The following is a 23,190-nucleotide window of genomic DNA, read 5'->3' on the forward strand; positions in this document are numbered from 1 at the left end:
GCAAGAAAAATGGGCGGAGCCGGGGCAATAGAAGCTGCCCAATCAGAGACGGGCAGTGGCGCCAGCTTCTCTCTCTCCGCCCTTGCCCTTTCCTCAGTTCCTCTACGCCGTCTCCCGCCCACTGGGCGCTGCTGGCTAGCCGGGCTACAGAGTAAGCCTCCGGCAGGGTAGAGTGACAACTCCCCGATCGGAAGTTACTGTTGAAGGTAAGGCGGCCATAACTGATAATGGCAACAGGAGATTCCTGGCTTCCTGTTTCCAGGGTGACGTAGATTCTTTTCCTTCTCCAGTCTCACCGTTACCCTGGGCAACAGCTGAGCCGTCTGGGAAGGGATGCATCTGTAAGTAATCCCAAAGAGGTACCGTGGGTGACCAGACATCCCATGTTAGACAAGTTAATTTATACTCTGGACTACACGTCCAGTTTCCTGGCCCTTATTTTACTGAGACGTCTGGTCACTTACGGAGATGGACAACAGTTTAGGGCTCCGAAAATCCCTCTCCTGCCCGGAAGTTGCATTTGGCACTTCCGAATAGGGTCATGGCGGATGGGTGTTAATAGCCTGGCCGCCCGTGCCCCAGAGAATGCCTATTCTTGACCTTAGTTGCAAAGTGAGGTGAGTCCCTGGGCCCCAACCAGTGGGCCGGACCCGGGCCGGACGGTCCCTGTGGGACGGAGGCGCTGAAATGGCGAGCGGGGCTCAGGGCCGCTTCCGTTGGAAGGCGGTTTTCTTTCCGGGCTGGCCTGGCGGCGGCCCGCCTTCCCTCCGCCCCCGTGAGGCTCCCTGTGGGGTGAGGCCGCTCTACAGGCCGCCCTAGCCCAGCCGGAGCCAGCCAGCCCGGGAGGACCGCAGCGGGGAATGGGCGCGGACCTCGGGGCGGAGCTCCTAACTCCGGCAAAATGGAGCTCTTGACCACGCCTCCGCAAGTTCCTATTAAGTACTTTCACTCCCTGGCTTTTGGAGGGAAGAGAATTCGGGAACTTCAGAAAATCATTTTCCACCTTCACCTATAAAAGAAAAAGATGAGCCCCTTTTTCTTTTATAGGTGAACCACCCGGGCAAGACCTCAGTCTTTTTCCCCTGCCACCTGCCTTCCCATTCTGATTTTTCCACCCTTTCCGCGTCTCTCCTTTGAGTCTTTGTAAGCTTGGACTGCGGCTCTGGTGGTGGGATATATTATCCTAATCCTGCAAGTCTACAGTTTCTTAAACAACGTGTTGAATATTTTTGAAAATACTGTATTGCTTTTATATGGCCTTTTACAAAGTTACCATACATTATCTTGTAGTTTCTTCTGTATGCTTGAGTCAAGAACTCTCAGTCATCTTGGTAATACCGGATTGGATGCTTAAAGCTGCAGCAAGAAGACCAGAACTTTCAGGTAAAATTGAAAATTGTTAATATCCAGCCAGTCAACAACACAGATGCAAACCTACCTTCTCGACTTAATTTCTACTTCCTTAGTACTTACACGCCAGCCAAAATGAACTACTCTTGTTTCTTTGCGGTTAATTACTGAAATCTGTTGTAGCACTCACCTTTTGTGATTCTGTATCTGATTCTGTTATCCGTGGAGATGTGGCTCCAGATTCTCACCAGCAGGAAGTAATTTCCTCTGAGTTTAGCATTTTTTGTACGTCTTTTATGACAATCAGTATGTTATATATATAATAGCGCTTATGTTTTTAGCTTCACTACCATGTCTACACCTAAATAGAATAGTTTGTATCAGATTCGTCTACCTGTCATTTTCACCATGCACATGATATTATTTTGGTAAATACTTACCGAAAGTTTGAATATATCGGGTGTCTCTTGGATTCCCAAGACACTTCCAGCCAAGTTTTAGAGACCTTCAATTTATCAGAAATTCAGCTGAGCACTGAGCGCCTGCTACTCAACCTTTTTTTACGTTTCCCCGTGAAGTCTTTCTGACATGATTTTTTTCCCCAATGTTTTATTATGGAAGTGTTCATATATTTAAAAGCTGAAAGAATTAAATAATTTAATGAATATTCATGTACCCATCATCTATATGCAGCAGTTAACATTTTGCCATATTTTTTTCATTCCTCTTCACTTTTTCATTGTTGTAAAAAGTTGCAGACACTTATTGTTAGGCAAGACACCCTTAAGATTTCCAGCATGAATTCCCTAAAAATTTTGAAGTTCTCCAGCAAAACACAATATCATTATTACAGCTCTTTTGTAATGTTTAAAATCTAGCCCAAGTGCTAATTTTCCTAATTTACCCAGGAATATCTTTTATACCTTCTCCTTCCCAATCCTGCAAAAAAAAAAAAAATCAAGATCCAGTCAAAATTTTTCTTTAGCTTTAATGTAGTAGAGTTCCCCCATCTTTTTTTCCCCCCTGTGACATTGGCATTTTGAAGAGTTCAAGCCAGGAGTCTTTTTGGAAATGGGCCCCCCTTTTTTCTTCTGTAAACCAGAAGTTAGTCTAGAGGCTTCAGCTGAACATTTTTTTTGCAAGGATGTGTCACAGTATTCACACTTTTCTAGTCATGACTAAGCCTTCTCAAACCCAGCTATACGCACCTTTGCCATGAGTTGCCGGTTAAATCCATCTCACTTCTCAGCATGCTTACCCCTCTCCAGTGTCCTACAAAGAAGAGAGTAGCATTTAATCCTGTGTGTATAGAGTATGTGTTAGCACCTTGGGTAGGCAACATAGACTGACTACCTTTAATAAATTGTTGCTGCTACTTTGCCTATTCTTGGAGCTGATGCAATGAATTTCTGCAGTAAAGTGTACTGATGTCAGCATAGTTTATGAGTTTCAACTCCTGGCACCCTGCAGACATTGTTGAAAGATGTGTGGGCCCTGCAATTCAAATACAGATGAATCTTGATGTTATCAAAGCAAATACCAAGGCAACTGTTAGCCATCTGGTCACATTCCAATTTAGGCAATGTTATTTTTCTCACTGAAATTCTCATGCAAGCCTTAATTGGTCCTGGTGTTTTTATGATAGCTTTTTGGTAGCATTAAGCAGAGCCTACTAAAAATTGCAAAATCAAGATTATTCTTAACACTTAGTACATTAGATACGTTCTCTGCCCAGTGGATAGAGAAGTGTTTGTGGAATTTACTTCATAATCACAAAGGGAAAACTCTCAAGACTGCCAACCTCGTATACTCCTCCTAGCCTAGACTTATATTTGATCATGAAAGATAAGTGAAAGGAAAAAACTGCACATAAGGGAGTGGAATAAAATGCTCTGGGAGGACAGAATCTCTTAGATTGGTATAGAATGTTTTTAGCCATCATATTGAAAATTACATAATGCATTCCGTTAGTTGCTTCCCTTGTGTAGAAGGAAATTTCCTTGTGTGGAAATACTCCAGATTTAAGTAAGGCAAAATAATATACCAATTAAGATCACAGGTTTTAGCATCAGTCCTGGGTTTCAGGAATAAGACTATTCAATAACTGGATGACCTTGGACAGCCTACTCACTCTATTAATAATCTATTAAACGGCACCTTGCCAAGTGTGGCTCACACCTATAATCTCAGCACTTTGGGAGGCTGAGGCAGGTGTATCACTTGAAGTCTGGAGTTTGAGACCAGCCTGGCCAACATGGAGAAACCCCGTCTCTACCAAAAATGCAGAAATTGGCCAGGTTTGGTCACGCACACCCAGCTACTCAAGAGGCTGAGGCACCAGAATCGCTTGAGCCTGGGAGACAGAGGTTGCAGTGAGCCGAGATCGCGGCACTGCACTCCAGCCTGGGCAACAGAGTGAAACCCTGTCTCAAAAAAGAAAAAAAAATAAAATAAAATAAAAGAGCCTTAAAACCATTAAGGATTATTGTACAGAATTAATTCAAATATATATAAAGTGCTTTACCTCGGTTTATAGCACGTGGAATGCAGTCAGTGTATGGTAGTTAATAACTTCTAAAGCAATGCAGTTAGGGGACATATTGAATTCAGGCACATATTGACATTGATTATTTAGTAAGTGAAAGAATGAATCTATGACAGTAGTTCTCTTAAGTTTAATGTGGGGGACTTAATTAAAAGTTAGAGTCCGGCTGCTGTGGCTCATGCCTGTAATCCTAACAATTTGGGAGGCTCAGGTGGGCGGATCACTTGAGCCCAGGAGTTTGAGACCAGCCTGGGCAATACGGCGAAACCCTGTCTCAAAAAATACAAAATATTAACTGGGCGGGATAGCATGTTCCTGTAGTCGCAGCTACTTGGGAGGCTGAGGTTGGAAGATCACTTGAGCCCAGAAGGTCAAGGCTGTGTGAGCTGTGATCACACGACTGCACTCTAGCCTGAGCAACAGAGCGAGACCCTGTCTTAAAAAAAAAAAAAAGAAAGAAAGAAAAAGTATTCTGATTCAGCAATTCTGATTTCTGAAGAACTCCAGAAAAATCTGTGTTTTTAATAATTGTACAGGGAGTTTTGATGCAGATGATTTGGGGACTGGGCTTTAAGAAGCACTCCGTAAAGTATCAAACAACTTTTCTCTTTCCTTGCACACTGCTGAAATAGCTAACTAAATACCTCAGGTGCTGAGCAAATACTTTTTTAAAAAGGTTAATAGCTAACATTTTTAGGACCACTGTCTAGTACTGAATTTTGAAATAGGAAGGGTTATTAGAAAAAGACATTTTGCATGAGTAGGATGTATCATTATTAACTTAATGGTAGTGTCTGCTACTGGATTTTCCCAGAGCCAGTGGCATCATCCAAGTTCACCCAAGACGGATTCCCATTCTTAGGCCTAGGTACATTTCAGAAGCTAGACACCACACATTTTATTCACATGAGCTTGAATTAATTAGCTAAATTGAACATGTTGCAACATTTTTCTACCAGCAGATGCCAGATAGCAAAGCAGAATAGAACCTACTGTAGTCTCCGACATATGACATATGATGTTACTTGGCATCTCCGGATAAACATTATCAATCCAAATTAAGCATTCTGCTAACATGTGGGCAGTTGCTTGAGTAAGCGTGAGTATTACTACTTTATGTTTGCTGAAAAATGCATTCTTTCTGGGCTCCCCTTTTCACCTTTTTCTCATATTTACATTCAGAAATGTATGTTTATGAAAATTCATCTATCAGTTAACCACAAGTCTCGGTTAAGACAAAAGATAAAAATTTTGTTATTCTACCATTCTCACCACCCCCTCAGAACCCCCACACTAGGCAGGTTGAATTTACTTTAAGGGACCCAACTTAATAAATATTCATAGAAGAAAAATATTCTTTACACAAAGTATCCTTTACAGTCCATGGCCATGATTGCTCCTGACTACTCCTTCAGTTCCCAGAGATTGTATTTTTGCATCTCAATGCCCATTAATGATAAAATTAGACAGCTTGGCATATGTTCACAGTGGCTCTGTGTTTTACTGTAGTTGCAAAGTCAAATGCCTACAATGGATGGGCAAGTAGATAAGAGGAAAGAATAGGCAATAGGAAGGACTGGAGAATTCCAGAGCATGTGCTTACCTTAGTGAAGCATCACTTCCCAGCCCTAGCCAAATTTTGCCATGTTGAAATATGGGCTTGACATTGCCAGATTTGTCAAGTGGAGCTAAAATTTGGATTTTTTGTGAAATTTCCTGATTTTTAAACATTGGCTCAAATACTTTTTAAATACCTAAAAACCAACAAAATATTTAAGTGGATAGCATCAAGGGTTACCAGTTTATGACATGTATGTTTCTTAACATGAAAACATGAGTGGTGCTTTTGTTGAGAATCTCAAAATGCTTCAGAAATGTTTTATTTTTGCCATATGTCAACTGCATTTACTTCTGTAGGTTAGGCAACAAGTCACCTGTTACCTCCATCAAAAATTCAAGATAGATTCTTTTAGACAACAAGCTTCTGTTCCCTTGATTACAATTTTAAAGGTTTTAACCTTTGCTGCCCTTTTAAAAGTTTGTTCACATTTTCTCAACTTTGAGTTCTATTATGAAATAGGTTTGCTTTATTATCATACTTTTTAAAACATTTAAGAACACAAATTGGCAGCACATTCTGCTTCAAAAGTAAGTAAGTGAAACAGTATTTTAAAGAAAAGCACCTTTAAATAGATCATGCTGTCTTATAGGTACCATGATATTTATGAAGATTCAAAGATTTTTAGAGACAGAAGATACCTTACGGTAATCTAGAACAAGTCCTTTATTATAGCAATATGAAAATTAGTCCTGGAATAATAAATGTCATACTGTATTTCTAAGGACTTTTACATCCACTTATCACTTGAACCTTACAACCCAGGACAGATAATAAACATGTTTTGTATGAGAAAACCAAACCTCTGGTTGGCTAAGAAATGTATTCAAGGTCACACAGCTAGTTAGCAGCATGGCCAGAGTACAACCGTGTACCCTATTTAAAGTATAAATATGAAATAAAGTACAACTAGTTAGCACCAGAGAGCAACCCTGTACTTCATTTAAAATACAAAGGTGAAATAGATTGATTAGAAATGACAGACTGTAGTATAAGCTTCTGTTTATCCAATGACACATTGGATTTTACTGTCATAGTTTATTTAAAACACATGGAATCCTAGGATATGCTCGAGGATTCTATTTCTAACTTTAAAACTGGGGTCTTGTACAATTAGCATAAGCTGATAAGTTTAGATACATTAATAGAGGGAAAAAGGAATTACAATGAAGATGTAGTGACAGGTTAGGAGTAGTAGGCACATATTATGGAAGATAAACACATAGACCCATGGAATGGCTCCTTGGGGCTCCCAGCAAAGATCAAATACTAGATTAAGGAGACTTAGTGTGGGGAGGACAGTTTTAAAAACATCCGAATCCCATCCTGAACATTTTTAGAAATCAAGACTTGACGTTGGCATCCACAATATGTTTTCATTTTGATGTTTCTGATCCATATGTATACGTTATGAGTAATCAGGAATGCAGTTTGAATTTCAGTAATTTAGTCTCCTTCTCTGTCTGTCCCCTGTGTGACCACAGCTTACATTTTCCAGATGGCTAGATGAAAATAGGTGCAGTCTAAAGCTAATTGCCCTCTTCAGCTGTTTAACCCAAGATCAGTATCTTCTCATATGAGTTGTGATATAAGCTGTCATATAATTTGTGATATGATGAAAATAATTTAAAAATGCAAAATTTGTAAGCTTTTAAAGTGTTGTATATTTCTAATTAAGCTTGGGATTTGAAAGTTTCAGTGACATAGTGTTTAAATAATATTTAATGCTATAAACAATCTAGAGTCAAAAAGCAGTTTTTCTTCCTAAGAGATTTCAGAATGGCATCAAACATGACAACTGGAATGCTAAATCCTCAAATTAAGAAGACCAAAAAAAAAAAGAAAAGAAAAGCTACATGTTGGTTAGAGCCATATATTGGTCCGACTGTGACACAGTTCCCAAACTAAAGAGGAAGAAATGTGCTTTAGTCAATATGCTGTGCTTATTTTTCATCTACCTCATTCCTGAGATTTACTGTTTGCCTCGTATTTTATTTTCACCCTCCTTTGTAAGGGTTATTAGTGTCTTCAAAATTTCCCATTTCAGTAGAAATTGAAGATTGTATGTTACTTCAGCCTTTGTTGGCTTCTGCACACCATAGTCTACGATTATCTCTCCACCGTCTTCTTAAATGTTGATATTCCTTCAGTGAAGCACCATACTAAACCTGCTTGGGATCTCCCTGTCCTACAGATGCAGCATAGAGAAAACTGAAAAGACACCTTGCCTTTGAGTAAGGCAGACCTGAGTTCAAATCCTGTTTCTTATCAACTATATGATGTTGGACAAGATAACTCTTCTTAAACCTTGTTTTAGTCTGTTAAATTTCATCATATATATATGTGTGTATATATATATACATATATATATATATATGAACCCAATATATAATTTTACCCATGTGCCCGTTCACCTCCCGCTGCAATTGGGAGATGCAGTGGGAGGTGGATGGGCACATGGGTAATTCAATTCTAAAATCACCAGTTATGGTGATAAAAGTCATTTTCAAAATTACTGCAGAAAATTCCTTAAAATATCTACTTAGTTGAAATACATGCGTGACTTCATACTAAACACTGTGTTGCTATTGTTATTCTTAAGCAAACTAAAATTTAAGAGCCACTAAGATAACTAAAGGAAAGAAGCTAAGGTAAATGTCTTGACATTTAAACGATTCTGCCTTTAATATAACTCTTAAGAGTATGGGTATTAAGAGAAGAGGTGGAGAATTCTAAAATATTTTTGCTTGCCCATAGGTTTTTCATCATGCATTTTTAGTCATAAGCCTCTATAACTAATACATGTTAATAAGCTTATTTTTTCTGAAAATCTGATTTTATGCCAACATTATAATGGTACACTATGGTAAGAATTGCTGACATTCATTGAGCTCTCATGCAGGGTTTGGTCTAATGGCTTTATATGAATTATATCTTTAATGCACCAGCCATCTCAAGTTGATGCCATTGTAAGCTTTATCTTGCAGTTGAAACGAAGGCTCAGAAAATCAAGTAATTTAAGTGACTAATCTGACTTCAGCTGCTTCTTTCAACCACCACACTAGACTCTTGTCTCTTTACCATCACCCCACCACTCACCATCTTGCCATATCTTTCTTGAGTGATTATATCCACCTCTGTAGCTTGTACTACTGTACAGTTGACTCTGGGCCTCCAGTCCTTTTTACCTTCCTCTTGGACTTCCACACTCTGTGAATCTAAACCGAACTCATAGTCTTTACTCTTCCTTCTCAGCCTTCTTATCTGTGTTTCCAATATGAATTAATACGGGTATATCCACAAGCATGTTAGCTCACTTAAGTCGTCTGTGATCATTTCCTTATCACCCACTGGCAGTGGGGGGTGGGAAGGTGGAGGATGCTTGAATCTCAACTTGTACCCTTAATTACCTCTTATGTCTTCTCTTCTTAGTGTCTGTTATCACTGCTTTAATTCATACTTTCATCATCTTACCTAAACAATTATAGCTTCCTTACTAATCTCCTTTCCTCTAGTGTCTCTTCTCATTTTTCCTTTATTTTGTCTAGAATATGTGTTTCCAAAACATGAATCATGTCACATAACTGCTTAGAACCATCCAGTTAGCTCCCTCCTGACTATAGGATATAAAGTCCAAATTCAGCATTGCAGACTGAGTGTGAACTGGCTTCCAGCTAGTCAATCCCACCACAATACCTGGTGCACACTGTACACACACTACACTCAAGCCACGTCCTCCGACAGAACACTTTTTTTTTAATGCTTCTTCATTTGAATGTATTTTTCACCTTGTCTAGAACATCTGCCCCTTGGTATACATCTCCTTCTCTACCTAATAAACCCCCATTCAGCTTTCTGGGACTAGCTCCAATGTCATGTTTAATAATTCTTCAGAGACCACCCATTGTCCCCTATCCTTGGCCAAGTTTTTCATGGTTTTCATTTCTTAAGGCACAATAGGCATGCTTTTATTAAAGTACATTGTATTCAATTATAATTATTTATTTACGTGTGTCTCATTCCTTACCTCACCTCCACCAAAGAAAGGAACTAGTTATTACCTACTCTGTCTCCCTCACTTAGCTACGGCTGGTACATTATAGACATTTAGTATGTTTGTTGAAAGAAAAAAATCTGTTCGTATAGGTACTTTATCATTCCAAATTATTTTTATGTTACATTTGTTAGTTTTCTACTCTGAAAGAGTAATGCTTTTGTTGTCACCTACAACATCATCATTCTCAAACGTGTTTATCACTCTAGTCTTTACTGTCCAGTGTTTATTTCCAAATAGAATACAAGGTACAGCATTAATTTGGCCTGTCAACTCATAATTTCTGTCCACTGTAGAGATTTATACTTTCTTGAACAAAGAACTAGGAGCTAGGCTCTTTTCCCAAATACGTAATAGGTGTGCAGGGAAGATCTTAGTGAAGGATTCTGTCTTTTTCTAAGACTTTCACTTGTAGGTCTCCTGCAAGTCCACAACATTTAAGTTCAAGAGATGACATAAGAGCCAACCTTTTCTGGCCGGGCACGGTGGCTCATGCCTGTAATCCCAGCACTTTGGGAGGCCAAGGCGAGTGGATCACAAGGTCAGGAGATCGAGACCATCCTGGCCAACATGGTGAAACCCCGTCTCTACTAAAAATACAAAAAATTAGCTGGGTGTGGTGGCACATGCGTGTAATCCCAACTCAGGAGGCTGAGGCTGGAGAATCGCTTGAACCCAGGAGGTGGGGGTTGCGGTGAGCCGAGATCACGCCACTGCACTCCAGCCAGGTGCCAGAGCAAGACTCTGTCTCAAAAAAAAAAAAAAAAAAGCCAACCTTTTAATAACAAAATTATATAAATCTTAGTCTTTACAGATTGAAGTTGTTTCTATGAAGATGCTTGCCTGATTAATGGAAAATCTATTGAGGGTATCATTGTTTTGCTGGCCTGAGTTAATCACCACCCCATCACGGCTTTTACTTAAATCTGGTCTTTCCCTAGCTTTATGATTTCACAGTGTAGCTAGTTGCTCAATTGAAGCACCCATTTTTCACCTGCACCTAAACTTTGAAATAGCCCTGTAATTATCCTCCTGAATACATTTAGATCTGTTCAGGTCATTCTCATTCTTAAAATTTTCAGTGGTTCTCCTTATTTCCTTCAAAATCAATTTGACTGCAGTTTGGTTTGGGTTTGTTTCCAGACAGGTTGCTCGTAACTTTTTTTTTTTTTTTTTTTTTTTTTAGCACTCCTTGCCTCCCCCATAATGCACCATGTGCTTTGTGTTGCCCATCTTCATGCCTCTGCCCAAACTGTTGTTACCTGCACCTAAAGTTCCTCCCCCATCATCTGTACCTGACACAATTGCTCCCTATTCTGTGTTCCCATGGGATTTTTACAAATACTTCTAAGTATAGAATTTATATTGCATTATGCTTCTTCGCTTATGTGCCTCTTTCTTCTCCCTCCACCCCCATCCTTCAGGATCCTCAAGCCTAGAGACTATGCCTTAGTAAGTTTGACGCTGAATTAAAATTTCAATATAAGATGACTTGCCATTGGAATACTTCAATTTTGTTCTTAACCTTTTCTTAGTAATGGATGTTCATGTAATAGAAAGTAGAAATAAGGCCCATAAATAACCATTAGTTAACATTTTGGCACAAAATATTGTGTCACTAGAAACCCCCACATCAGAATATCCTTGTGATAGGAGAAAAACATGTCATTTTTGCCAAGTCTACAAGTCTTCTGCAAGATTTTATCTTTTCACATTTAAATAATTCCTTTATAAAAAGACAGCTTTGTCCAGGACAGTCTAAACTTTTCACTTAACAGAGAAAAAAGTCATTCTTCACTTGATTTTAATAAATGTTACATTCAGAAGAAATACAGCTTTTACTAATTTCAAAATTAGTTATTTGTAAATACTGGTATTTTCCTTAAATGTGCTTAAGATATAGCATCTTACTACATATGCCATATTGAAAGTGACATTGCCCTAGGAATACAAAGTGTGTTCTAGGCAATACTGGTCCCATAATTGCACTTTTAAAGAATTCCAGAATCACATAACTTTAGGAAACAATATATACTCAACTCTCCTGTTTGAAATGTATCACATACTTTAGTACATTAAAGTTTCTAAACAGTCCTGCTATTAAAAAAAGTTTAACTTTTTTCCTTCCCAGGGCTTCTCAAATTTAATAACTATGGAATCTTATCAGAAAGTCCATTAACATCTCAAAGAACAACGTGGTTATTGTATCAATCATCAGTCTTTATACCAGGATTTGCATATCCCTCAAGATGCCTGAAGACAATCGGAGGGGTATACAAGCAAGCGAGGTTAAGAACAATCAATTTTCAGATCCTAAACTTTTATATGTAGTGTCTGCTGATAATGCATTCCCTGAGAAAATAGACCTGTGGATAAACCATCATGCTTCATCTCATTTCGTATCTCCCCTTTCACCATTTTTCTTTTCTTTTTTTTTTTTTTTTCTTGAGACAAGCTCTTACTCTGTCACCTAAGCTAGAATGCAGTGGTATGATCATATCTCACTGCAACCTAAAACTCGGGCTCAAGCAGTACTCTCACTGCAGCCTCCCAAGTAGCTGAGACTAACAGGCACACTCCATCATGCCCGGCTAATTTTTGTTAATTTTTTGTAGAGATGAGGTCTTGCTTTGTTGTCTAGGCTGGTCTTGAACTGGGCTCAAGCAATCCTCCCACTTTGGCCTTCCAAAGTGCTGGGATTCCAGATGCGAGCCACCACACCAGTCCCACAATTATTTTTCTAAGAATGTATGAAGGAAAGGCATCTCTCTATCCTGGTAGAATCTTACTATGACAAAAATGCTCCAGGAAATAAACATCTCTTAGGAGCTACACACAGAGACAAGGAAACATTGGTAACTCAAGTAAGAAAGACTAAGGGCTTCGCAAAAATTATTAAGTAAGTAGTGCTTTTACAAGTCAAGAGACTGTTCTTAGCTTTCAACAATACTGAAGGAATACCTAATTGAGTCGTCTGCTGGTCATTTAAAATTATTTCCTGATGATAGGTCACTACATGATTGTTAGCATATAACTTAAGTTCAAAGATTGAATATAATTTTCCCATTCTCATCTCAGTGTTTACATCTACAAAAATGAAGAATAGGGCTGGCCACGGTGGCTCATGCCTGTAATCCCAGCACTTTGGGAGGCCGACGGGGGTGGATCACTTGAGGTCAGAAGTTCGAGACCAGCCTGGCCAACGTGGTGAAACCCCGTCTCTACTGAAAATACAAAAATTAGCCGGGCATGGTGGCATGCACCTGTAATCCCAGCTACTCAGGAGTCTGAGGCAGGAGAATTGCTTGAATCCAGGTGGTGGAGGTTGCAGTGAGCCGAGATCGTGCCACTGCACCCCAGCCTGGGCAACAGAGCAAGACTCCTCATCTCAAAAAAAAAAGGAAGAAGAATAGAATTGTAGCAATAAGTAAATTTCAGCCATGTATATATGTGAACTAATTGAGAAATAAAGCTGTCTTCTTAGTAACAGATACATGGCCAATAACTTTATGTTCAACAATTGCTTTATCAATGTGTAATTCATTTTGACCAGTTTCATACCAATTGTAATAACTGAATCCAAAATATTTTAAAGTTTAAATTTATAAACATTTTTGTAGCAAGTATGATAGGATGATCATTAAAATATCAGGCATGAGGCCAGGCGCGGTGGCTCACCCCTGTAATCCCAGCACTTTGGGAGGCCGTGGTGGGTGGATCACGAGGTCAGGAGATCGAGACCATCCTGGCTAACACGGTGAAACCCCATCTCTACTAGAAATACACAAAACAAATTAGCCGGGCTTGGTGGCGGGCGCCTGTAGTCCCAGCTACTCGGGAGGCTGAGGCAGGAGAATGGCATGAACCCGGGAGGCACAGCTTGCAGTGAGCCGAGATCGCGCCACTGTACTCCAGCCTGGGCGACAGAACGAGACTCCGTCTCAAAAAAAAAAGGCATGAAAATATGTTACACTAGAATAAAGTGGGTTGGAAATAGAGGTCCAGGAAGAAAAAAAGATGATATAAAACTTCTAACTTAAAAATGAGCTTCTTTTTATTAATGGATGATGGTGACTATCAAATTGCTGTTATGTTTAGATTATATTGGATGTTTTTAAAAGACTGAAGTAACAGTTATTTTTAAATATGCTGGAAATTACATCCTTTAAATTTATGATAAAAAATTTAAACATCAATGTATGAAGTGATAACCTAGTTTTCCAAAATCTCTTTGGGAGTATGCAAGTAGAAAATTTGAGGACCACTGATAACATATTCTCCAAGTTCAGAAGGACACTTCAGTGATCTAGTCTGGGCTCACACCCATTATTTAGTTTGGTTATCCAACTAAATCACACCAGGGATTTTTTTTTTTTTTGGGGGGGGGACGGAGTCTTGCTCTGTCGCTCAGGCTGGAATGTAGTGGCGCGATCTCGGCTCACTGCAAGCTCCGCCTCCTGGGTTCATGCCATTCTCCTGCCTCAGCCTCCCAAGTAGCTGTGACTACAGGTGCCCACCACCACACCCGGCTAATTTTTTGTATTTTTAATAGAGACGGGGTTTCACCATGTTAGCCAGGATGGTCTCGATCTCCCGACCTCATGATCTGTCCGCCTCGGCCTCCCAAAGTGCTGGGATTACAGGTGTGAGCCACCACGCCCGGCCCCCACACCAGGGATTTTTAACTTGCCAAATGTATATGATTGATTTGAAGGCAATAATCCATCCTAGGCCTGCCTTTTAACTCTCACTCCTAAAGCAGAGTAAAATACTTCATGACAAAGATTTGGTTTTCCTTCAAGTTTTTCAGCATTAATTTTAGACATCCAGCTGAAATAGCTACAACAGGTTTGCGTACCTTGTCATGATTTTGGAATGCACTGTTCATCAAAACTATTATCTCTGGGAGAAATTACAAACTTTAGAATCTGTGTAAGAAAAGGAAGCAGCAGGTTATTTTCCATTTACCTAAACCAAGGCCTTCAAAAAATGATGAATTGACACTGTATTCTGTGAGCATTATAAGTTTGGTTCTATTAATGTAAGAATAATTTCATTTTCTGTAATTTAATGTTTTCTCTTAAAGTATGCCTTGACAATCTACATCATTTTTTAATTTGGCATAGTGTTCCGTTCTATGGATGTTCCATGATTTAAGCTTTGATCTGCTGGTGAACATTTAGTTAGCTTCATCTATTGCTGAACATTTTGCTATTCAACACAATGCTTTAATGAACACTCTTTTATTTTTACACATTTGTGTTCTTTAGAGCCAATTACTATGAGTCAAAGAAAATGTGCATATTTAGTTTTAGTAGATACAGTACTGCAAAATATCCCTCTAAAAAAGCTTAACAACACTACTAATTTCCCTATACCATCCCTACCTGTGGATACTATCAGACTTTAAACTTTTTGCAGTTTAAAGACATTACACATGCACTCATACACACAAAAGCAGTCTTTGCTTAAATGTCACCTTAATGAGGTCATCATGATTTTCCTCTTAAAATTGAAATACCACCCCCCTCAGCATTCCTTAATCCCCTTTACACTATTTTCTATAGTTCTTACCACCTTCTGGCATGCTGTTGTTTCTCTCTTCTTATTCTAGACTGTAGGCTCCAAAAAGGCAAAGGTTTGGGTTTTAGTCCTGTTCATTATGAACAATGCTTGGCATATGATAAAAAAAACTCGCATATTTATTGAATTAAATGGCCATAGCAGTTGTAGAATACACATGAATTTCAGCCATAGCTGTTATGTTTCTCCCTTGGCCCATCTGTCCCTGGTTTAAATACATCTCACCTGACAAGAAAGTTCTCTTAAAAGTAGCCACAACTGCTTAGAGTGCATTACTCTAAGCAGATCACCCATGTTTGGCTATTAGCAGGCCATGTGGGAGAAGGAAATACTGTCTGTATACCAACATGTGGTCAACAGTAGGCTGCATATACAACAGTGGTTCTATAAGATTATAATGAAGCTGAAAATTTCCTATTGCCTAATGATGTCATACCCCGTTGTAATGCTCATGACATTGTGGCAGAACACTTTTTCTGTGTTAAGATACACAAATACCATTGTGTTACAATTGCCTACTGTATTCAGTACAGTAACATGTACAAGTTTATAGCGTAGGCCCAGTAGACTCTACCATATAGCCTAGGTTTATATTAGCCTGTATACCATCTAGGTTTGTGTTAAGAGGCTATACCATCTAGGTTTGTGTTAGTACACTCTTAGGATGTTTGCACCATGACAGAACCATCTAATGATGCATTTCTCAGAACATACCCCATCATTAAGAAACACATGACTGTACTTCTTCCTACTCTGGACTCCCAGGGCAGCTGATATCAAGAAAGTATAGCCCAGCCAGTGTGGGCCATCCAACCACCACCTTGCTTATTTTAGCCCTTCCCTTCCTGTTTCTTTCCTGCCAATGCCTAAGGGGGCCTAGAAACAAGAACCAACCCTATTAAAACAGACATTCTATCCAGGCAAGTGACTGGCACTGATCTCCCCCACACCAGGCGCAACCCACTCCCTACCATCCCTTTGGCTCCACACCCTTTACAGTAACAATGGCAGCTTAGTCAAACACAGAACTGAGGTTTGGTAGAGCAGCAAGTTTCATTGTTTTTGTCAGGCCAGATTTTGGATGTGAAAGAGGTATCAGACTAAGAGAAAACAAAGGATAGTGACAATTCAGAGTAGCTGGAGTTGCTTATGCTATATAACAGCTAAGCGTTGTTTACCTACCACTTTAGCATTTTGGTGATACATACAAAAATCCTTAGCTCCTATGTATTTCCTTCACATTTATCAACATCTATAATATCCTCCCTTTCAGTGGCATATCATGTCAGGTTTGCTTCAAATAAGGAAATGTGATCATAATGAATATTTTCACTGTGATGTATTTAATGGAGAGGCTAGGTGGTGTTTTTGATAGTTCAACTCAAGGCTAATCAGGGGGTCTGCAATGCTAGTAACCTTCATCCTAACCTGGAAAAAAAAAAAGGCAGTGATCACTAGGTACCACTGGCAGGCCTAAAAAAATATGGTAGGAGATGCTGTGCAGTCTAAGGAAATTGTTTATTGTATTTACTTCACATTCCATTTAGTGATGAGTTGCTTTATTCCTGGTCCATTACTTATTTCATCATCTCTCCCTGCTAGAGCAGTATAGGGGTAAAGTTTGATGACAAAGTTCTGGAAAGCAGATAGAGGTTTTCAGGAACTTAGACGTTCCAGAATAAGAATCTCAGCAAGAGAGAGGAAGATACTTGAATACAGAGTAGGACTTTTATTAGGAATGTCAAAGTAATGGAGCGGGAATAACAAAGACCAGAAGAAGCTTCACTTGATTATAACTAATTTGCAGTGGTTGGTAAAGGCAGGCATCAAGCCAGATTCACCACTTTATAAATAATAAATCTGTGGGGGTGATGTTGTGAAATGCATGGTAAGGTTGCATCAGCAAGGTGAATCACTGAGTGGGTGGGACCGTCTACAAAAGCATCTGTGTTTGGAAAGGGATCATTCTACAGCTTAGTCCAGAACACCTTGAACACACAGCATAGCAGAATCTTGGCTGTAATACTTGGAGCAAATGTCACTGGCAAAAATGGCATATATGCTGGGATGTTCATAACAAATACTCATAGTTAAGTATTGCTGGTCCTTTCGCATATAGAATCTCGGTATTAGAGGAAAATAGTAAACTGAAACTCTACCTTATTTCTGTTCTTCAAGAGCCAGTTTCACCTACTGTATTACTTCGTTACCAATTGCAGCTGTGCAGCCAGTGATGCATAGCATTCTTTTTGTTAGACACAAAGTAGAAACCAGCTGTTGGCCATTGAGACAAGTAGGACTCTTAGGAAATGTTAGCCTGTCAGTTCCTCCTTTTCCTAACTACCTGCCTCACCCCCCCCCCCCCAAATAGTGGTCATGTTTTTTGTCACCCACCATTCAGGGGAGATGCTATCAACGAACCACGCTGGCTACACACAAATACCTTTTCCTCAGATGATATTAATCATCTTTGCCTTAAAAACTGAAGCTCTACCAAGTTTTCACTATGAGAGAAAAAAATTTAGAACACCTAGCCTTGTAGTTAACACCACAACTGACTAATGGAAGTTGACAAGATCTAAATGCTTATACAAACTATCCCAAGGTCACAGGAAATTAATGGCAATATTATACAAGGTTAGGGTAGTTCACTTTCTATAGGAATTTGGATTTTACTTAAACTACAATGGAAATGTCTCAGGCAATCTGCTTTGGGAATTTATTCTTGAATAATACTGATTTCTCATTGAAGGAAAAAACACTATATCCAACAACTCAGATATGGCGGAAGTGAAGTCAATGTTCCGGGAAGTTCTTCCAAAACAAGGTATGTACATCACAAATATTGAGGTCATTGATTATTATAGGACTAAACAAGTGATAGTTAGTGTCACATAGCAGGCTTAATAGCTAAACATCTGCAGCTATTGTGTTCCGTATTATCTCATTTACTGTCTTACTTTTACTATATGCTTTTTCATGATATCCAGTAAAAGGATAACAAATGAAACATTGTTTATTATACCTAAAATTGCCAATTAATTAGCTAATTCCTAAAATTGCTAATTACAATACGAATTTTTTTTAAGAGACAGGTTCTCACTGTGTCACCCAGGCTTGGGTACAGTTGGCACAATCATAGCTCACTGAGGCCTTGAACTACTGGGCTCCTGCCCTAGCCTACTGATTTGCTAGTACTACAGGCATGTGCTACCATGCCTGGCTAATTGGTTTTTATTTTTGTAGAGAAGGGATCTCAATGTGTTGCCTAGGCTGGTCTCAAACCCCTGGGCTCAAACAATCCAACCCCTTTGGCATCCCAAAGTGCTGGGATTACAGGTATGAGCTACCATGCCCGACTCAATATGAAACTTCAGTGAAAGAAATAATGGAATTTACTATGTTAAATAAGGTCTGAAATGGAGAAAGAGAAACCTAAAGCAACAGTAAGAAAAGCCGAAGGTTTAAACATTCAGTCATTTGAATATTTACATTAAATATCATACTTTGCTATATTTTTTGCACTATGTATATATATTTTGCCAAATCTTACTTTAAAATTAAACTTCTGACACAAAAAGTTCTGTCTGATGGTAACATAGATTCTTAGGTAGAAAGCTCAAAACTTGTCTTCCTCAGAAGCACCCTAGTAGTAAAAGAAATGCACTTATAGAGTGACAATGTTCTGGTCCCACAGCAAAACTCAGTTTAGGTACAAGAGTTTTTCAGTGACAAGAGATTAATTTTTTAGACCTTCATTCTAGCTGCAAATCCAACTACCAAACAACCGGGTTATCTTTCTTGAATTAATTTTTATTTCTTGTTAAACTTAGGGCCATTGTTTGTGGAAGATATAACCACAATGGTGCTGTGTAAACCCAAACTTTTACCCTTAAAATCTCTGACTCTGGAAAAACTAGAGAAAATGCATCAAGCAGCACAGAATACAATTCGCCAACAAGAAATGGCAGAAAAGGATCAACAGCAAATAACCCACTGAATGATAACTGAGCATTTTAGGGAACAACCTGCCTTATCTACTATTTAACAGTAACTAGAAAATATGCTTGTGTGTGCTGAAAGTAGTGTTAATATTATCAATAAAATTGATAGTATTCATATAAATACAAAAATATCCAAGATTGATGAAATTTGTATTGTGAATGTAAACACTCTGGTTTGTATTGAACATCAGCAGTTAAACTATAAACCAAGTTTAATGGGGTTTAAGTCATGTTTTTAGAATTGCAAATTAAATTATTTGTTCACCATTCCTATTGCTATCTTTTATAGATAACATTCTTGGTATCTTTTATAACATTCTTGGGCACAAGGGACTAAATACAGCTTTTATATAGAGGATCTTTACATGTTTATTAAATCTGAATTTGAAGATACATTCCAATCTTGCATAAAGTGTTCGTTGGGCTTTTACATTACGTAATTTAAAAAATTTTTTTAACCAATTTTATGTGCCATGTCACGTTTAATGCTATCTTGTGTGACCACATCCTACCAGTAATGACAAAACTGTCTAAAACCTCACTTTTTTTTTTTTTGAGACAGAGTTTCGCTCGTTGCCCAAACGAGTGCAATGGCACCATCTCGACTCACTGCAACCTCTGCCTCCCAGGTTCAAGCAATTCTCCTGCCTCAGCCTCCCAAGTAGCTGGGATTACAGGCATGTGCCACCATGCCTGGCTAATTTTGTATTTTTAGTAGAGACAGGGTTTCTTCATGTTGGTCAAGCTGGTCATGAACGTTTCCCAACCTCAGGTGATCTGCCCACCTTGGCCTCCCAAAGTGCTGGGATTACAGACGTGAGCCAACGCTCCCAGCCCTTAAATCTCATTTTTAAGAAACCCTCACCTATTCTGTAGTCAGCTAAGCTTCTAAATTTTAAGCACTTGAGAATAAAATGACTGCATTTATCATCCAAGTGTCAATTAAAAACCTAAAAATGGTTTAACTATATTTATATAAGCCAAGGTGATATGGGCTTGATAAAGCCCATGAGGTAAATATGAACATTAAACTTGGTTTTAATTCTAACAGACTGTATCTAAACCTGTAATCAGTATACTCCTAACAGTACCCTCATAAATTCTGAATATAATTCTTGTTTGCTGCAGTCAATATTTGGCAATTTAAATTAGCATAGACCTTGAGGCCTTGCTGGGTTATTAGGCTATGTAAAAGAGGTTAAAAAAATGATCATTCTTTATTATTAATTGGTAATATTTTCTCATACATTGGTTAAATGTCAAGCTTTGAGTCTTTGGAGTATAACTTTTTGTAACATTAGCCATTATTTGGTAACAGAATTTAAGGATGATGGAATGATGGAAGGTATTACCTATTTCTAAAAATTAAGCTCTAGGTCAGATAACAATGGAGTAGAGTGATACCTGCATTTTTTCCCCCAGTGTAATCTTAATTTACTATTGTACTTTTCACTTAAAATTTTGCAGGGAAAAAAAGTTTTCAAGGAACACCAAGATTAAATTCACTAGGTTCAAATATGCTTCCTTATGAGATTCAAAATTTACTGTGTGAAATTAAAGTTTAAGAGACCTAAAATAATGTACTCCCAATAAAGAATCAACACTGCTTCACATGTTTTATTTTGGTGTACATTCTTCTAGAACCAGGTTCATTTTTCCAGTTTTGTAGAAAAATAGATGTTCCAGCCACCTTTTACTTAACTGTCTAGTCTTTTAAGACCAATCAGTATGTTCCCTGGAAAGATGAATAAGTCTCATGACTAATTTTTAAAAAATTCTTTAAGACAAAGAAATAACTTTCTTTTTTTACTCCCAAAGCACAGTATCTCAACAGCAGCAGCCAACATGGGGTTTTAGCAGCTTAACTTTACCCCCTAAATAAAGCTTTGTATAAACCAGTGATTTTACTACAAAAAACACTGTCCTTGAAAGAAAGGAGTGGCAGTCAGACATCAATGCAAAACTTGGAATGATTAGGTCATAAACATGGCACTTACAAAAGGTAGCTTATTAGAATATTCCACTTAAGAAGAGGTTACTTTTCTGTCCCTCCTTGCCCCCTTGAAAAACAAAAAAAAAAAGAAAAAACATTTCCTTTAAAAATTCCCCTTAAATGTAGGTTTATAAAATGTCAGAAATGCCTTGTACCCAAAACAAGTGCTAAAAAAAAAAAAAAAAAAAAAATTTTTGTGCTAACAACTCTTACAATTCAGATATATATTTTTATAACATCTAAGACTGCAAGAGTTCTTATATTCAGTAGCTCTCTGGTTTAAGACAACCTCCATCTCCTTCGCTTACAAAACGCTTTCTGCCCCTGTAATGAAGAAAAAAAAGACATGAAAACAGATATAAATTCTGACTATAGTCAATACAAAAAATTAAAAACTTGGTATTTTTTCGTTACATGTTAGTTTTTAAAGGGTTTTCCATTAAAAAAAAAAAAAAGCATGCCTCTAATTCCTTTGGAAAAGACTCCCTACTATATATCTTAGCATAAAACATCAATATCCAATCTTTTTGTTTTAATAAGTTCACTATCTGAACAATCACATTAAAAAAAAGTTGACTCAAACTAAAGCAAACATTTTATTTAGAAATTTAAATTTATTTCTAATTATTATTTGTAAGCTTAACAGTGAGCCAAATAGGAAACACTAACATAATTCAGAATTATGCAAACTGGAGCTGTGGAACCTATCAAAATATCCATGTTTGACAATTAAAAAAAAATGTTTTATCAACTGTAGAAAAGCCATAACTTGAATGTGGAAAAAAATCAGAATTACAGTCTATGCCCCATTTTGGGATTCGTGCTTTGTCAAACTCAAGAAGCCCTGCTCTATAATGTAACCACACTCGAGCTACATGTAGTGGCAATAGCCCAGAAGGAACAGCTGGCCAGTGGCCTAAAGCAGTAAGTGGGAAATAGAACTTGGGCAACATTAGCCCTTACTCTCTGACCCCAGGCCAACAGGCACAAGCATGCAAAACCACACACAAATGTGCACCTCACCCAAACAGGCTAAAAGATAAAGGACCCAAGTCAAAGCTGTATGGTATGTATACACAGAAAGTTTATTGCCTCATGTGACCCTTGAGAATAAAGCCACACAGAAACAATCAGACTTTCAAACAGAGGCGGAAAAACTTTCAAAAAGCCAATGCCAGGGTACTGGCCCCTTTTCATATTAAATCTAAGTGGAAAACAGCTACATCATCTTGAACATAAAGGCTTCAGACTATATGTTCAGACTATATGAGACCAAGGTAGGAAATGAAAAAGCAGTCAATAATAAGGCCAAAGTTCAGAGTTTTTACTGATGTATGCCACTTGGCACATCCATACATAAATCCTTCCATCACCAGACTAACGTCTGTATTTCCAAACATTTCTAGTAAAGCTATTAAACTATCTTTCATCACTTTCTTTTCCCTCTCTTTTAATGGTTTCTAAAATTCTAAAGCAAAGGCCCCTACCAGGAAATATTTTTCTGAGTTTTAATTCTTACAATGCACTTAAATAAAAATATCAAAGCTTAAGAAATTTTCCAGATAAAGAATCATAAGAACTTAAGATTATATAAAACTGACCCACACAAGCAAAAAGTTTAGCTATTACTAAACATTTATGACATTATGTGCTTCATTATTAGCTTTAACAACAACAACAAAACTTAACCAACTAGTAGCAAAAATATTAATAGCTCCAAGGAAAATCACCCACACACATACACTTTCCAGTGAGAACACCCTCCACACACCCCCGAACACACACACTTTCCAGTGAGAACATCCAATTAGCCCTAATTCTCCAACCTGTAAAAAAGTCAAGGAAGCCACGTCCAGTATAGGTAAGAGCCTAGATCTTTGAAGCCAGAAAAGTCCTGAATTCATACTTGGCTTCTACCATGTACTAGCCATGTGACCTCAGAAAAAATACATTATACCTCCCTAAGCCTCAATTTTCTCATCTTACCACTGATAATACCTACTCTAAAATAACACTGAAACTACTTACAACAAAGGAACTGCT

At 38.3% G+C, this 23,190-nt stretch overlaps 2 protein-coding genes across 17 annotated transcripts in view; one reads left to right on the forward strand and one right to left on the reverse strand.

The window, feature by feature from the left end:
* Positions 1–100: 100 nt before the first annotated feature.
* On the forward strand, positions 101–20,765 carry BBIP1 (BBSome interacting protein 1). Of its 5 annotated transcripts, none has more exons than XM_030807194.1 (4): positions 101–341; positions 1,291–1,383; positions 17,903–17,977; positions 18,984–20,765. In XM_030807194.1, the coding sequence occupies exons 2-4, from the start codon at positions 1,347–1,349 to the stop codon at positions 19,148–19,150; spliced, it is 279 nt and encodes a 92-aa protein (XP_030663054.1). In that variant the 5' UTR covers positions 101–341; positions 1,291–1,346; the 3' UTR covers positions 19,151–20,765. The 5 variants fall into 5 exon arrangements, with proteins under 5 accessions (XP_030663054.1, XP_030663067.1, XP_004087586.1 ...); XM_030807207.1 differs by having other exon boundaries at positions 117–206; positions 18,984–19,616; XM_004087538.3 differs by lacking the exon at positions 101–341 and adding an exon at positions 475–617 and having other exon boundaries at positions 18,984–19,616.
* The window catches only part of PDCD4 (programmed cell death 4), a 46,229-nt gene continuing 24,580 nt past the window's right edge, over positions 1,542–23,190 (reverse strand). For 2 of the 12 annotated variants that reach the window (XR_004028744.1, XR_004028730.1), the window contains 4 exons: positions 21,361–21,471; positions 14,426–18,796; positions 1,791–2,844; positions 1,542–1,711 (listed from right to left, as the gene is read on the reverse strand). Coding sequence is in view for 1 of the 12 variants with exons in the window: in XM_030807168.1 (XP_030663028.1) it covers positions 21,411–21,471 (61 nt within the window). In the remaining 11 variants the exon portion in view is untranslated. Of the gene's footprint in view, positions 1,712–1,790; positions 2,845–14,425; positions 18,797–20,352; positions 21,472–23,190 lie in introns of those variants that run through there. The other 10 variants (XR_004028733.1, XR_004028735.1, XR_004028736.1 and 7 more) reach the window with 10 other exon arrangements.

This window comes from Nomascus leucogenys, chromosome 3 (genome assembly GCF_006542625.1).
Source record: "Nomascus leucogenys isolate Asia chromosome 3, Asia_NLE_v1, whole genome shotgun sequence".
In the NCBI taxonomy this organism is placed as follows: Eukaryota; Metazoa; Chordata; class Mammalia; order Primates; family Hylobatidae; genus Nomascus; species Nomascus leucogenys.

What these genes read in the sequence shown, in the direction of transcription:
- BBIP1 (XM_030807194.1), top strand. Translation starts at nt 1,347, where the DNA reads ATGCTTAAAGCTGCAGCAAGAAGACCAGAACTTTCAG. An exon ending in AAGAAGACCAGAACTTTCAG is followed by an intron (nt 1,384 to 17,902) that starts GTAAAATTGAAA and finishes TTCTCATTGAAG; the next exon opens with GAAAAAACACTATATCCAAC. An exon ending in GGAAGTTCTTCCAAAACAAG is followed by an intron (nt 17,978 to 18,983) that starts GTATGTACATCA and finishes TGTTAAACTTAG; the next exon opens with GGCCATTGTTTGTGGAAGAT.